General features: G+C 43.6%; 2 protein-coding genes across 9 annotated transcripts in view; both read right to left on the reverse strand.

Annotated features, from left to right (window-relative positions):
• rnf11b (ring finger protein 11b) overlaps nt 1-2414 on the reverse strand; it is a 30465-nt gene extending 28051 nt beyond the window's left edge. Inside the window, exon 1 of the mRNA XM_024421617.2 lies at nt 1893-2414. Within this exon, the coding sequence (XP_024277385.1) occupies nt 1893-2015 (123 nt within the window). The 5' untranslated portion in view covers nt 2016-2414. The remainder of the gene's footprint in view (nt 1-1892) is intronic.
• Nucleotides 2415-2985: 571 nt separating this feature from the next.
• The window catches only part of ttc39a (tetratricopeptide repeat domain 39A), a 37025-nt gene continuing 26047 nt past the window's right edge, over nt 2986-13963 (reverse strand). For all 8 annotated transcript variants that reach the window (XM_042322169.1, XM_024421618.2, XM_024421622.2 and 5 more), the window contains 5 exons: nt 6369-6489; nt 5320-5431; nt 5101-5215; nt 4831-4947; nt 2986-4664 (listed from right to left, as the gene is read on the reverse strand). In XM_042322169.1, coding sequence (XP_042178103.1) covers nt 4547-4664; nt 4831-4947; nt 5101-5215; nt 5320-5431; nt 6369-6489 — 583 coding nt within the window. In that variant the 3' untranslated portion in view covers nt 2986-4546. The remainder of the gene's footprint in view (nt 4665-4830; nt 4948-5100; nt 5216-5319; nt 5432-6368; nt 6490-13963) is intronic.

Below are 13963 nucleotides of genomic sequence, written 5' to 3' on the forward strand. Positions count from 1 at the left end.
GAGGCAAGTGTCTAAATTGGGAATGATGTGGGTCCTAAAGTAGATATCTGGCCTTCCTTTGCTCAAGCTATGGTTCAAACAAGACAGTTAGTGTTGAAAAATCCAACAAGAGCCTCAGCTGTTTAACCAGGATATTGCACAATGCGTCCTGCCATCCAGTCTGTTACTGGAAAATCAGCTCCAGACTGTTGAATTCCAGCCCTTCTTATTAATTCCTGATCCTGGACCCAAGGGACTCAAGTAAACACTGAAATTCTGAGAAAATGAGAGACGAGTGGTTTTCAGCAGAAAAACACAGTATCCGGGGTGTGTGAATCTGCATTTCTGTGCAAATGAGAGTAAAATGTGTTTGTTTTCTTTTATTATGGGGATAATCTGGACAGATGCCACTTAAGAGAGGCTGTTTTCACTTGGCTTTTAAATGGCCTCATGGGTATTATAGGTCTTTGCATTTTGGTTAAATAAAAATGACTTATTCTGTTCTGTACTCCCTTATAATGTTGACAGTCAACTTCAGTTCTACCGGTTGGTAAATTGTTTGTAATGTCAATTTTTTAAGAACAAAGACATATTCTAAATGTAGATTAGTAGAAAATCTAAACAGATAAGTTATAAGGAAAATTACTTTTCAAAATGAGTTAGGTATGCGTCATCATGCAAGCTATGTGTATGATCAGACTTTGTGTTCTCTTGAACACGTCTTACAGTCTTGTACTACTCTGGTAAGTAGGCTCAAACTAATTAATGGATAATTCTGGTGTCACATGAGACCCGGAGACTATGGTGAAAGACTACCTACTCAGCCAAAGCTCTGGGAGTTGTGGAAGCTGACACCCGTGTCAGCCATGGCCATTGGAGACCTTTACTGGAAGGGTTCCGGCAGGGGGACTCCAGCTATCAAGATCTGTGTATAACATGCTTATCTTCACATTTGAGATAGGGAATTAACCTGGTGACACTCTTTCCTTCCTGGCTAAAGTCTTTCGTAACATGACCGACTTACAGAAAAGGAATCCATATTTGGATTATTATAATGACAATGACCTGCAACAACCTGGTCCAAAAGAAATTTGGGAGCACAAAGACTACTGTTTTCTCATCAGCATTAGAGTTCAATCTGTGTTCTCCAATGTAGGCTTTTGCCATTGCCTGTATCAGGGAGTTTACAGGTTCTGAAGATCATTCTACTTTTGAAGTTATCTTTCTTTGTTGAGCTAAAAGCAAAGGTGGGTGCTTCTGTAGTCTTTGGTCTAGGCCTATTTCAAGTATATTTTTGGATTCTAGCTTGAGCTTAAAAAAACAGCCAGCTTTTGCCTCGTCTCTCCCTCAACACTTCAGACCATACACTTCATTCCAGGAGTATGATGAGCATCTCCAGGCTCTTTTTGCTGTAGTGTGTGACTACATGGCTGTTCTCATAAAATGCATTGCTAGATCATTTGCATCTCATGAGTCCCTTGGGTCAGTGTTCTGTGATGATGATATGTAATGAAGGAAGACATGATGGTCTGATAAAACTAAAGACTGCAGCAATAGTAAACTTGTCATTACACCCCTAAATCCTTGTAGAAATAGAACAAGATGATAATGTAAAAGGACAGCTAGTTGATGGTCGTGTGCAGCATTGATAAACAATGTAAGGTTGTGTGTGTATGTATACCTGCCATATCTCCCAGAGTCAGCTGGTTATTACTGTTTACATGAACATCTGAAAATCATAACTGGCTGGCAAGCTTGAGTGCAGTGTTTTTTTACTTCGGTTAGCCAGCTGCCAGCGCCACATAAAGGCAGCACCAAATTGTAAAGTTCCTTCGCATGTCAAACCTTGAATTTATTTAAATACTGTATAGCTGGCCAGCAAGCTAACCAGTAGCTATTAGCTAATGACCTACCTGGTATGGTGGCGGTGGTTCCTGATCTGGATCTGCCCCATCACCATAACTAGCTCTATCCGATAGTGATTCATGAAGCAAGGAAATATCATCCGAGGTTGGAGATTTTAGACAATTCCCCATCTCCTCGACGTCAAACTCCTTATATCTTTGTCGCTTTGCAACGTCCACAGGCTACTTTTTCTAACCTTTCAGTCAAAATTCGCAGCGTATGCTATCAATATTATGGGCTTCAACACATTGCAAATGATCTAACAAGCTACGAGAGCTGTGATGTTCAACAAAAACAAAACATCCCTACACAAAGAGCCTGGCTGGCCACCTAGCCAATGTACACCCTCAAACTGAAGTGATTTAGCGGTTGTTTGCTAGCTAGAACTCTCACAACGCCTGTGTGCAGGTTGAACGTAATAATGCTAAACACCTAATAGTTATTAACGCTCTAAAAACGGATTCTCATCTTCAGACTGAAGACCATTTGAAAGGGACTTTCCAGCCCCGTCAAACGCGGGGAAGGTAACGAACGTAGCAACATGAAACACCGCCCCTTGATGCACGGACCAATCAACTGCCATCTGTATTAAGGAAGCTCTCCACCATCTCACCAATCAGACCGTTGTTAAAAACATGATACATCATTATATTTGGTAATATTTAACATGAATTACAATGTAACAAGCAAGTATGTAGCTAAGTACAGATAGATAGTTGTTCGTTGGCAGTTTTCTACATAACTGCGTCTGCATGTACACTAGTAGTAGTGCGTAATCACAAGGAAACGTTATTTCAGTAGCAGTTACTGTGGTATAAAATGCCTATACCTACTATGTTAAATGTGCAATATATTTGTAATTTCTGTGTTTTATTGAAGGAGGGGATACAGTTTAGTTGAATGTGCCTTACAGCACGTCGTAGTTGGTTCCTGGCTGCCTAATATGGCAGTTTTGACTGTTCCTAGTCACTTTATACTGTTATATGAAATAAGTACACAAACAATACCAATTTGAAAACCAGACAGCAGCTTGGTGTTCAGAGTGCAGTTCATCCAAAAGCAAATGGCTCATACAAGAGTAAAAAATATAACCAGACTCAATTTCAGTTACTTATCATTTAATCTTAAATGAAAAAACAAACATTCAGTATGTACAGGCCCAGGAATGTCAATCTGTTTAGTAGCCAGTTCCCATATAATATGCTGACCTCAACATCACAGTGCTAATAAGATTGTTTGTACTAATATCAGTTAATTCAAAGAAAACCATAGAACAAAACAAGTAATGTCTAACATAATAATTTGAACATCCCAAACTACAATCATCTCTATATTTAAAATAAATCAATGTCTACATTTCCTCCGCCCGTTAGAAAAGTCTAAATGAATGACTGGTCAATTGCTTTCACCCAAAACCATATTCTAAGTATGAATAAATCAGCTCTGATTACATTTAAACTTGAGACACCATTCTAGTGCTTGGGGCTGGATACTCATCTTGTTGTACATAAAGGTTCAATAATCATAGAACATGAAAAAGGAGGAAAAAAAATCTAATTACAAATAATATTGGTCATACACAGTCTATTAGCTCATTTATTACACATGAAAGGAACTATTTAATATATAATAGTTTCCTACAAGTCATTCTTTTATAGGTTGATGTTGGAGGTGTATATTTATATATAACGGAAGGCTCTAGTGGTTGTCAACGCTTCACTTACTACAGATGGAACTGTTTGTTTGAGCTCAAGTACTGCTGGATTGTGTCCACATTAAGATAACAAGGAAGGAGTCTGCCTTTCTAAAAGACACATTCATCTGTCCACTTAAAACGAGACAATTTAGTAAAAGGCGCCATTACAGTTAATAAATAAATACAGACAAAATAACCCCTTAACCATCACACGTGTATTCCTGCAATGTGAGTTTGCACGGTTGGATGACTTAACTTTGTGCAGTCAGTGGGCACTATTTTCGCAAACATTCAGTTGGACTGGTCATGCATGCCTTCACAGAAAGTGTTTCAGTTGATCCAATGTGCCAAAACTTCCATTGAGCTGTTCAGAGTGGGGAAAGGAGTGTGAAAATGAAGAAATAAGAATAAATCCAGTAGAATAATTACAGAGATAAAAGCATTAGGGAAGGAGGTTATCTGCCATAGAACATTGTCAACCCAAGACAGACCTTGTCCAAGATTGGACACAGTGATTTTAGTCATTAGCTCCGAGCAGAGGGTAAAACCCAGGAAGGAGAATACCGTTAACCACTCGAATACTGTATGTTGCAAAAACCCTTGTGACAGGTGTGAAAATACATGTTTGTCAGTGAATGTATGTATTTATACCAGAGGGAGAATATTCAGGCATTGGTAACGAATAGGTTTTTGCAATGACGGATGAGACCCTGTAAATTTCCATCTATTAGTGACGTATTTTCTATATATTGCGTAGACTTTCTTTGTCTGAGTAAATACTAGTGTCTGTATGCTTTTGACTGTTTAGTGTAATAGTGTAGTGTTGTGTATCTTTTTGAAAGCTTGATGGCTGGCAAGTAAAGCACTTGTTGCTGGTAGTGGGTGGTTTGGTACTCTGCCTCATCCCTGCTGCATTGGGCTGTGCACTTTGGGATGGCTGGACTTTGGGCCTGCCATGCCCTCCAGCTACGGGCTGGAGGGCATGGTGTGAATTCCATTCTCGCCTGTGGCCTTGGCCTTGTGCAAAGCAGCCTGGATTCTGAAATGTGTCCGCGATTCCATGGAGTAGTTTTTGTAACTTTGCCTTTAAATATTGGGGAAAGAGCAGATCAATGAAACAGCTAGACCAGATGATTTAACTATCTGTTCTGATATAATTATTGTAAACAAGTCATGTTTAAGAATTCCAATGAACTACTGTAATGGGATGGGTAGAGATAATAATGTTGTGTAAGAACCAAGACACTCACTTGGCTGTCTCCAGTAGTTTGATTCCCTCCTCCTTCCTCCCTTGTTCCAGACATAACAGCCCGTGCTCCAGCAGTGCATTGGGAACCAAGTAGTGATCAAACTTGATCTGTGTTTCACTGACAAGAGTAACAATACAGTAGAGATCAGGATTTAAACAAGAAAGGAAGTATTTGCTAAACTTGTAAGGAATAGTAATCGAGTAGGTCTCTTCTACTGTCATGTTGTGAAAATTTGAGTATGTGCTCAATATTGGTGTGTTTTGAGCTCACTTGCAGAGGACAAGGGTGAAGTAGTGCTCAGCCTCCTCCTGGTGTCCCAGGTGCTTCAGACAGAGACCTCTAAGTAGGCTCAGCAGACACTGGTCGTCTATGGAGAACTCGGTCCCTGAGGAACACAACATACGACACTCAGGCCCATCACTCTCTCACAATAGACTGTGTAGAGGCAATATCAAGTCTCTAAGGGGGACATGAGTTTGTGTTACTTACTTGGGCTACTTTCGAGTTTCGCCTGTGCCTCGTCCAGTGTTTTCAGCATGCCCTCTGTCAGGTCTTTGTGTTTCCCAATGACTGTGTAGCCATTCCAGATATACATCATCTCCTGCAGAGGACAGACAAGGCCACAGGGTGTCACAGTTACACTGTAATAGTGAACATGCGGTCAGACCACGCAGTACTAATCTAGTCTTGAAAACCAGACCCTAGCCAACAGTAACTAGGGTCTGGTTTCAATGACGGACTTAATTTTTTACATTTTATTTTATTTGACCCCCTTTTCTCCCCAATTTTGTGGTATCCAATTGTTAGTAGTTACTATTTTGTCTCATCGCTACAACTCCTGTATGGGCTCGGGAGAGGCTAAGGTCGAAAGCCATTAGTCCTCCGAAACACAACCCAACCAAGCTGCACTGCTTCTTAACACAGCGCGCATCCAACCCGGAAGCCAGCCGCACCAATGTGTCGGAGGAAACACCATGCACCTGGCGACCTGGTTAGCGCGCACTGCGCCAGGCCCGCCACATGAGTCGCTAGTGCGCGATGAGACAAGGAAATCCCTACCGGCCAAATCCTCCCTAACCCGGACGACGCTAGGCCAATTGTGCGTCGCCCCATGGACCTCCCGGTCGCGCCCGGCTGCTACAGAGCCTGGTGTGCGAACCCAGAGTCTCTGGTGGCACAGCCTAAGACCACTGCGCCACCCGGGAGGCAATGATGGACTCTTTTGGCAACTTCGTTAATGGAAAGAAATTTGTTCCGTGGTGGGTCCTCTTGAGACAGACAACTCTCTCAACAAATCACAAGGCAGACATGCCAGAACATTGCGATTTTAAACCAAAGTTTGCAGGCAAAACCGTTCCAGTGGTTTTAGTGAAGGTAGTCGATGCACTTCCCACTAAAGAAATGCACTTATTAAAAATAACCTTGCTAGCTACATTTTCAATTTCATTTAAGCGAATAAGGTAGTCACGTAGGCAGCGACTCAGTTCTTCGATGCCAAAGAAGTCACCTAGGGTCGGGTTTCGGAGACTTGTACTGACCAGAGGAGGTGCAGGTAGTGTAACTGGGTTCTCAGTCAGGTAGCGACGGGCTTTTCGGATGGCAAACTTCTCAGTTGGCAAAGACTTTCCAGCAATTTTCTGCTTAAGCCCATGTACCTGCCTGGAATGGATAGACAATAGATAAATATAAGATATAGATTAATTTGGTTAGAATGACTTCTTTTTGTTTTTATTTATTAGGATCCCCATTAACCGACGCCAATGGCGACAGCTAGTCTTACTGGGGTCCGACACATAACGAAGAAGACAATACAGACATTTTTTTTTTTACAATTTACATACATTTAAAAACATTAACATGTAGTGTGTGTGTGTGTGCGCATCTATAAGTTACACATACATGTCAGTACATACACACAACAAGTAGGTCACATGGGTGAGAGGTGTTGTGCCATGAGGTGTTGCTTTATTTATTTATTTTCTATTTTTATTTTTTTGCTGTTCACTTATGCTATATAAGATGGAAGGGAGTTCCATGCACTCATGGCTCTGTATAACACTGTACGTTTCCTTGAATTTGCTCTGGACCTAGGGACTGTGAAAAGACCTCTGGTGGCATGTCTGGTCGGGTAAGTGTGTGTGTCAGTGCTGTGTCGGAAAGTATTCAGAACACTTGACTTTTTGTTTATTTATTTTTTTACGTTACATCCTTATTCATCTATCACTCCAGTGTTTAATTGGTATATTGTAATTACTTTGCCACCATGGCCTATTTATTGCCTTACCTCCCTTATCTTACCTCATTTGCACATTCTGTTTATAGACTTTTTCTACTGTATTATTGACTCTATGTTTGTTTATTCCGTGTGTAACTCTGTGTTGTTGTATGTGTCGAACTGCTTTGCTTTATCTTGACCAGGTCGCAGTTGTAAATGAGAACTTGTTCTCAACTAGCCTACCTGGTTAAATAAAGGTGAATTAAATCAATAAAATACATTTTAAAATTGATCAAATTTGTCATGGCGTGGCCCTCTTTGGGTATAGCGAGTACCACCCCCCCCCTCTCTCACTCTCCCTCCTACACCCAGGTTCTGTTATCTTAGGATGTAAATTCCTGGAGGAGACTCTCTCCTCATGGCCAGGCAGTATAGAGAGAGGGTTTCACAGTAGAACAAAGGAACTTCTTCTACATCACAGAACTTCAGAACTGAACAACTTAATGTGAGAGAATTGTATTTCCGTCAAAGTTTAAGTCATTGGCCCGCCCCCGTCAGCACAGACATGATCTGGCTCATGGGACAGCCCTTTTCTACTGTTACGCATAAAACCCCCACCTGAAGAAACCCACTTCAGACCATGCATACCTCGGTCAGCTGAGGGAGCGAAGGTTGAGTAGAGACCACAAAAACCTTAGTATAAGCTAAGGTTGTAATGGTTGTTGAAACACTGAGACTATCGATCCCGACAATAAGAGCAAATCTTAGATACTAATTACTAGTCTGCAGCTAGAAATTATGTTAACCTGAGATGCGAGGACCGACATCTGCCGAAACATCTATCTATAAGAACATTTCTGAATGGGACTCTGAAGTATCCATTCTAACCACGAAAAACTGATTGGAAGGCGCAGTGCCAACTGTGCCACCAGAGATTCTGGGTTCGAGCCCAGGCTTTGTCGCAGCCGGCCTCGACCGGGAGGCCTATGGGCAGCACACTATGGCCCAGCGTCGTCCGGGTTAGGGAGGGTTTGGCCGGCAGGGATATCCTTGTCTCATCACTCACTAGCGACTACTGTAGCGAGCCAGGCGCAGTGCACGCTGACCAGGTCGCCAGGTGTACGGTATTTCCTCCGACACATTGGTGCGGCTGGCTTCCGGGTTGGATGTGCATTGTGTCAAGAAGCAGTGCGGCTTGGTTGGGTTGTGTTTCGGAGGACGCATGGCTCTCGACCTTCGCCCCTCCCTAGTCCGTACGGGAGTTGCAGCGATGAGACAAGACTGTAACTACTACCAATTGGATACCACGAAATTGGGGAGAAAAAAGGGGTAAAATATATATTTTTTAAATACTTCTTGGAAGCAGATGGAAAGACGAGCAGATTAACTTTCCAACAGAGATCACGACGACACACTGAGTGTAAATATATATATTGATTTAAATTATTCCTGAATGAGTGAGCCTTCAAAGGTGCAAAGGATTAGCATTTCAATTCATATAATTATCAACTGTGTAGTGACTCTTTTGTCTTTCGCGCCCTTCTCAGTCCACACCCACTTCCCTTTGTCCACCAAGCCGTCATATCGGTTTAGCCCACTAGGGAACCTCCCCTATCATTTCCTTGTAACCACATCTACTGTTTGTTTGTTTATGCATGTCTGTGATTATTTAGTTAGTTAGTAAATAAATGATTAAGACAATTGATGTTTGGATGATTCATTGTGAAGGCTGGGATCATGCAGATAACCAACAATTTACGACGTTTGGAATGAGACTAACATGAGGTAAAGAATAATTCATTAATTAGAAGACTAATTGATCAAATATTAAAATATCTGAAGAGTTATATTAGGAAAATTATAACTTTGTAATGTGAAGATTTTCCTTGGTGCCCCAACTTCCTAGTTAATTACATGTACATGATTAGTTTAATCACGTAATAATAATAACAGAGAATTGATTTGATAAAATAACAGTCTTCAATTGAATGATGCCAAAGACATGACAAATAGTTTTTTCCATCATAAATCCACACATACTATCCCATAATGACAAAGCGAAAACAAGTTGATTTCTTTGCAAAACAACCTACCAAAACCCCCCTGAAATATCACATTTACATTCAGACCCTTTACTCAGTACTTTGTTGAAGTACCTGTGGCAGCGATTACAGCCTCAAATCTTCTTGGCAATGAAGCTACAAACTTGGCACACATGTATTGGAGAGATTCTCCAATTCTTCTCTGCAGATCACTGCTCTAGCACACTCTGCTAACCCTGATGTCCTTGCTGTGTCTGAATCCTGGCTCAGGAAGGCCACCAAAAATTCAGAGATTTCCATACCCAACTATAACATCTTCCGTCAAGATAGAACTGCTAAAGGGGGAGGAGTTGCAGTCTACTGCAGAGATAGCCTGCAAAGTAATGTCATACTTCCCAGGGCCATACCCAAACAGTTCGAACTACTAATTTTGAAAATTACTCTCTCCAGAAATAAGTCTTTCACTGTTGCCGCCTGCTACCGACCCCCCTCAGCCCCCAGCTGTGCCCTGGACACCATTTGTGAATTGATCGCCCCCCATCTAGCCTCAGAGTTTGTTCTGTTAGGTGACCTAAACTGGGATATGCTTAACACCCCGCCAGTCCTACAATCTAAGCTAGATGCCCTCAATCTCACACAAATCATCAAGAAACCCACCAGGTACAACCCTAACTCTGTAAACAAGGGCACCCTCATAGACGTCATCCTGACCAACTGGCCCTCCAAATACACCTCCGCTGTCTTCAACCAGGATCTCAGCGATCACTGCCTCATTGCCTGTATCCGCTACGGAGCCGCAGTCAAACGACCACCCTCATCACTGTCAAACGCTCCCTAAAACACTTCTGTGAGCAGGCCTTTCTAATCGACCTGGCCCGGGTATCCTGGAAGGACATTGACCTCATCCCGTCAGTTGAGGATGCCTGGTCATTCTTTAAAAGTAACTTCCTCACCATTTTAGATAAGCATGCTCCGTTCAAAAAATGCAGAACTAAGAACAGATACAGTCCTTGGTTCACCCCAGACCTGACTGCCCTCGACCAGCACAAAAACATCCTGTGGCGGACTGCAATAGCATCGAATAGTCCCCGGGATATGCAACTGTTCAGGGAAGTCCGGAACCAATACACGCAGTCAGTCAGGAAAGCTAAGGCCAGCTTCTTCAGGCAGAAGTTTGCATCCTGTAGCTCCAACTCCAAAAAGTTCTGGGACACTGTGAAGTCCATGGAGAACAAGAGCACCTCCTCCCAGCTGCCCACTGCACTGAGGCTAGGTAACACGGTCACCACCGATAAATCCATGATTATCGAAAACTTCAATAAGCATTTCTCAACGGCTGGCCATGCCTTCCGCCTGGCTACTCCAACCTCGGCCAACAGCTCTGCCCCCGGCAGCTCCTCGCCCAAGCCTCTCCAGGTTCTCCTTTACCCAAATCCAGATAGCAGATGTTCTGAAAGAGCTGCAAAACCTGGACCCGTACAAATCAGCTGGGCTTGACAATCTGGACCCCTATTTCTGAAACTTTCCGCCGCCATTGTCGCAACCCCTATTACCAGCCTGTTCAACCTCTCTTTCATATCGTCTGAGATCCCCAAGGATTGAAAGCTGCCGCAGTCATCCCCCTCTTCAAAGGGGGAGACACCCTGGACCCAAACTGTTACAGACCTATATCCATCCTGCCCTGCCTATCTAAGGTCTTCGAAAGCCAAGTCAACAAACAGGTCACTGACCATCTCGAATCCCACCGTACCTTCTCCGCTGTGCAATCTGGTTTCCGAGCCGGTCACGGGTGCACATCAGCAACACTCAAGGTACTAAACGATATCATAACCGCCATCGATAAAAGACAGTACTGTGCAGCCGTCTTCATTGACCTTGCCAAGGCTTTCGACTCTGTCAATCACCATATTCTTATCGGCAGACTCAGTAGCCTCTGTTTTTCGGATGACTGCCTTGCCTGGTTCACCAATTACTTTGCAGACAGAGTTCAGTGTGTCAAATCGGAGGGCATGCTGTCCGGTCCTCTGGCAGTCTCTATGGGGGTGCCACAGGGTTCAATTCTCGGGCCGACTCTTTTCTCTGTATATATCAATGATGTTGCTCTTGCTGCGGGCGATTCCCTGATCCACCTCTACGCAGACGACACCATTCTATATACTTTCGGCCCGTCATTGGACACTGTGCTATCTAACCTCCAAACAAGCTTCAATGCCATACAACACTCCTTCCGTGGCCTCCAACTGCTCTTAAACGCTAGTAAAACCAAATGCATGCTTTTCAACCGATCGCTGCCTGCACCCGCATGCCCGACTAGCATCACCACCCTGGATGGTTCCGACCTTGAATATGTGGACATCTATAAGTACCTAGGTGTCTGGCTAGACTGCAAACTCTCCTTCCAGGCTCATATCAAACATCTTCAATCGAAAATCAAATCAAGAGTCGGCTTTCTATTCCGCAACAAAGCCTCCTTCACTCACGCTGCCAAGCTTACCCTAGTAAAACTGACTATCCTTCCGATCCTCGACTTCGGCGATGTCATCTACAAAATGGCTTCCAACACTCTACTCAGCAAACTGGATGCAGTCTATCACAGTGCCATCCGTTTTGTCACTAAAGCACCTTATACCACCCACCACTGCGACCTGTATGCTCTAGTCGGCTGGCCCTCATTACATATTCGTCGCCAGACCCACTGGCTCCAGGTCATCTACAAGTCCATGCTAGGTAAAGCTCCGCCTTATCTCAGTTCACTGGTCACGATGGCAACACCCATCCGTAGCACGCGCTCCAGCAGGTGTATCTCACTGATCATCCCTAAAGCCAACACCTCATTTGGCCGCCTTTCGTTCCAGTACTCTGCTGCCTGTGACTGGAACGAATTGCAAAAATCGCTGAAGTTGGAGACTTTTATCTCCCTCACCAACTTCAAACATCAGCTATCTGAGCAGCTAACCGATCGCTGCTGCTGTACATAGTCTATTGGTAAATAGCCCACCCATTTTCACCTACCTCATCCCCATACTGTTTTTATTTATTTACTTGCTCTTTTGCACACCAATATCTCTACCTGTACATGACCATCTGATCATTTATCACTCCAGTGTTAATCTGCAAAATTGTAATTATTCGCCTACCTCCTCATGCCTTTTGCACACATTGTATATAGACTCCCCTCTTTGTTTTCTACTGTGTTATTGACTTGTTAATTGTTTATTCCATGTGTAACTCTGTGTTGTCTGCTCACACTGCTATGCTTTATCTTGGCCAGGTCGCAGTTGCAAATGAGAACTTGTTCTCAACTGGCCTACCTGGTTAAATAAAGGTGAAATAAATAAAAAATATTTTTTTTTTATTTTTATTTTTTTTAAATCCTCTCAAGCTCTGTCAGGTTCGATGAGGAACGCTGCACAGGTATTTTCAGGTCTCTCCAGAGATGTTAGATCGGGATCAAGTCCGGGCTCTGGCTGGGCCGCCATTCAACGACATTCAGAGACTTGTCCCGAAGCCAATCCTGCGCTGTCTTGGCTGTGTACTTAGGGTCATTGTCCTGTATGAAAGTGAACCTTTAACCCAGTCTGAGGTACTGAGTGCTCTGGAGCAGGTTTTCATCAAGGATCTCTGTACATTGCTCTGTTAATCTTTGCCTCGATCCTGACTAGTCTCCCAGTCTCTGCCACTGAAAAACATCCCCAAGAGCATGATGTTGCCAACACCATGATACATCATAGGGATGGTGCCAGGTTTCCTCCAGACGTGACACTTGGCATTCAGGCCAAAGAATTCAATCTTGGTTTCATCAGACCAGATAATCTGGGTTTCTCTATTTTGGCAAACTTCAAGAGGGCTGTCATGTGCCTTTTACTGAGGAATGGCTTCCATCTGGTCATTCTACCATAAAGGCCTGATTGGTGGTGTGCTGCAGGCGATGGTTGTCCTTCTGGAAGGTTATCCCATCTCCACAGAGGAACTCTGGAGCTTTGTCAGAGTGACCATCAGATTCTTGGTGACCTCTCTGACCAAGGCCCCTCTCCCCCGATTGCACAGTTTGGCCAGGTGGCCAGCTCCAGGAGGAGTCTTGGTGGTTCCAAACTTCTTCCATTTCAGAATGATGGAGGCCACTGTGTTCTTAGGGACCTTCAATGCTGCAGAAATGTTTTGGTACTCTTCCCCATTTCTGCTGCAGTAGTTTATGTGTCGGGGGGCTAGGGTCAGTCTGTTATATCTGGAGTATTTCTCCTGTCTTATCCGGTGTCCTGTGTGGATTTAAGTATGCTCTCTCTAATTCTCACTCTCTTTCTCTCTCTTTCTTTCTCTCGGAGGACTTTAGGCCTAAGACCATGCCTCAGGACTACCTGGCCTGATGACTCCTTGCTGTCCACCTGGCCATGCTGCTGCTCCAGTTTCAATTGTTCTGCCTGCGGCTATAGAACTCTGACCTGTTCACCGGACGTGCTACCTGTCCCAGACATGCTGTTTTCAACTCTCTAGATACAGCAGGAGTGGTAGAGATACTCTGAATGATTGGTTATGAAAAGCCAACTGACATTTACACCTCAGGTACTGACCTGTTGCACCCTTGACAACCACTGTGAATATTATTATTATTTGACCCTGTTGGTCATCTGTGAACACTTGAACATCTTGGCCATGTTCTGTTATAATCTCCACCCGGCACAGCCAGAAGAGGACTGGCCACCCCTCATAGCCTGGTTCCTCTCTAGGTTTCTTCCTAGGTTCTGGCCTTTCAAGGGAGTTTTTCCTAGCCACCGCGCTTCTACACCTGCATTGCTTGTTTGGGGGTTTTAGGCAGGGTTTCTGTACAGTACTTTGTGACATCAGCTGATGTAAGAAGGGCTTTATAAATAAATCTGAT

Source organism: Oncorhynchus tshawytscha, linkage group LG05, assembly GCF_018296145.1.
Source record: "Oncorhynchus tshawytscha isolate Ot180627B linkage group LG05, Otsh_v2.0, whole genome shotgun sequence".
Classification (NCBI taxonomy): Eukaryota; Metazoa; Chordata; class Actinopteri; order Salmoniformes; family Salmonidae; genus Oncorhynchus; species Oncorhynchus tshawytscha.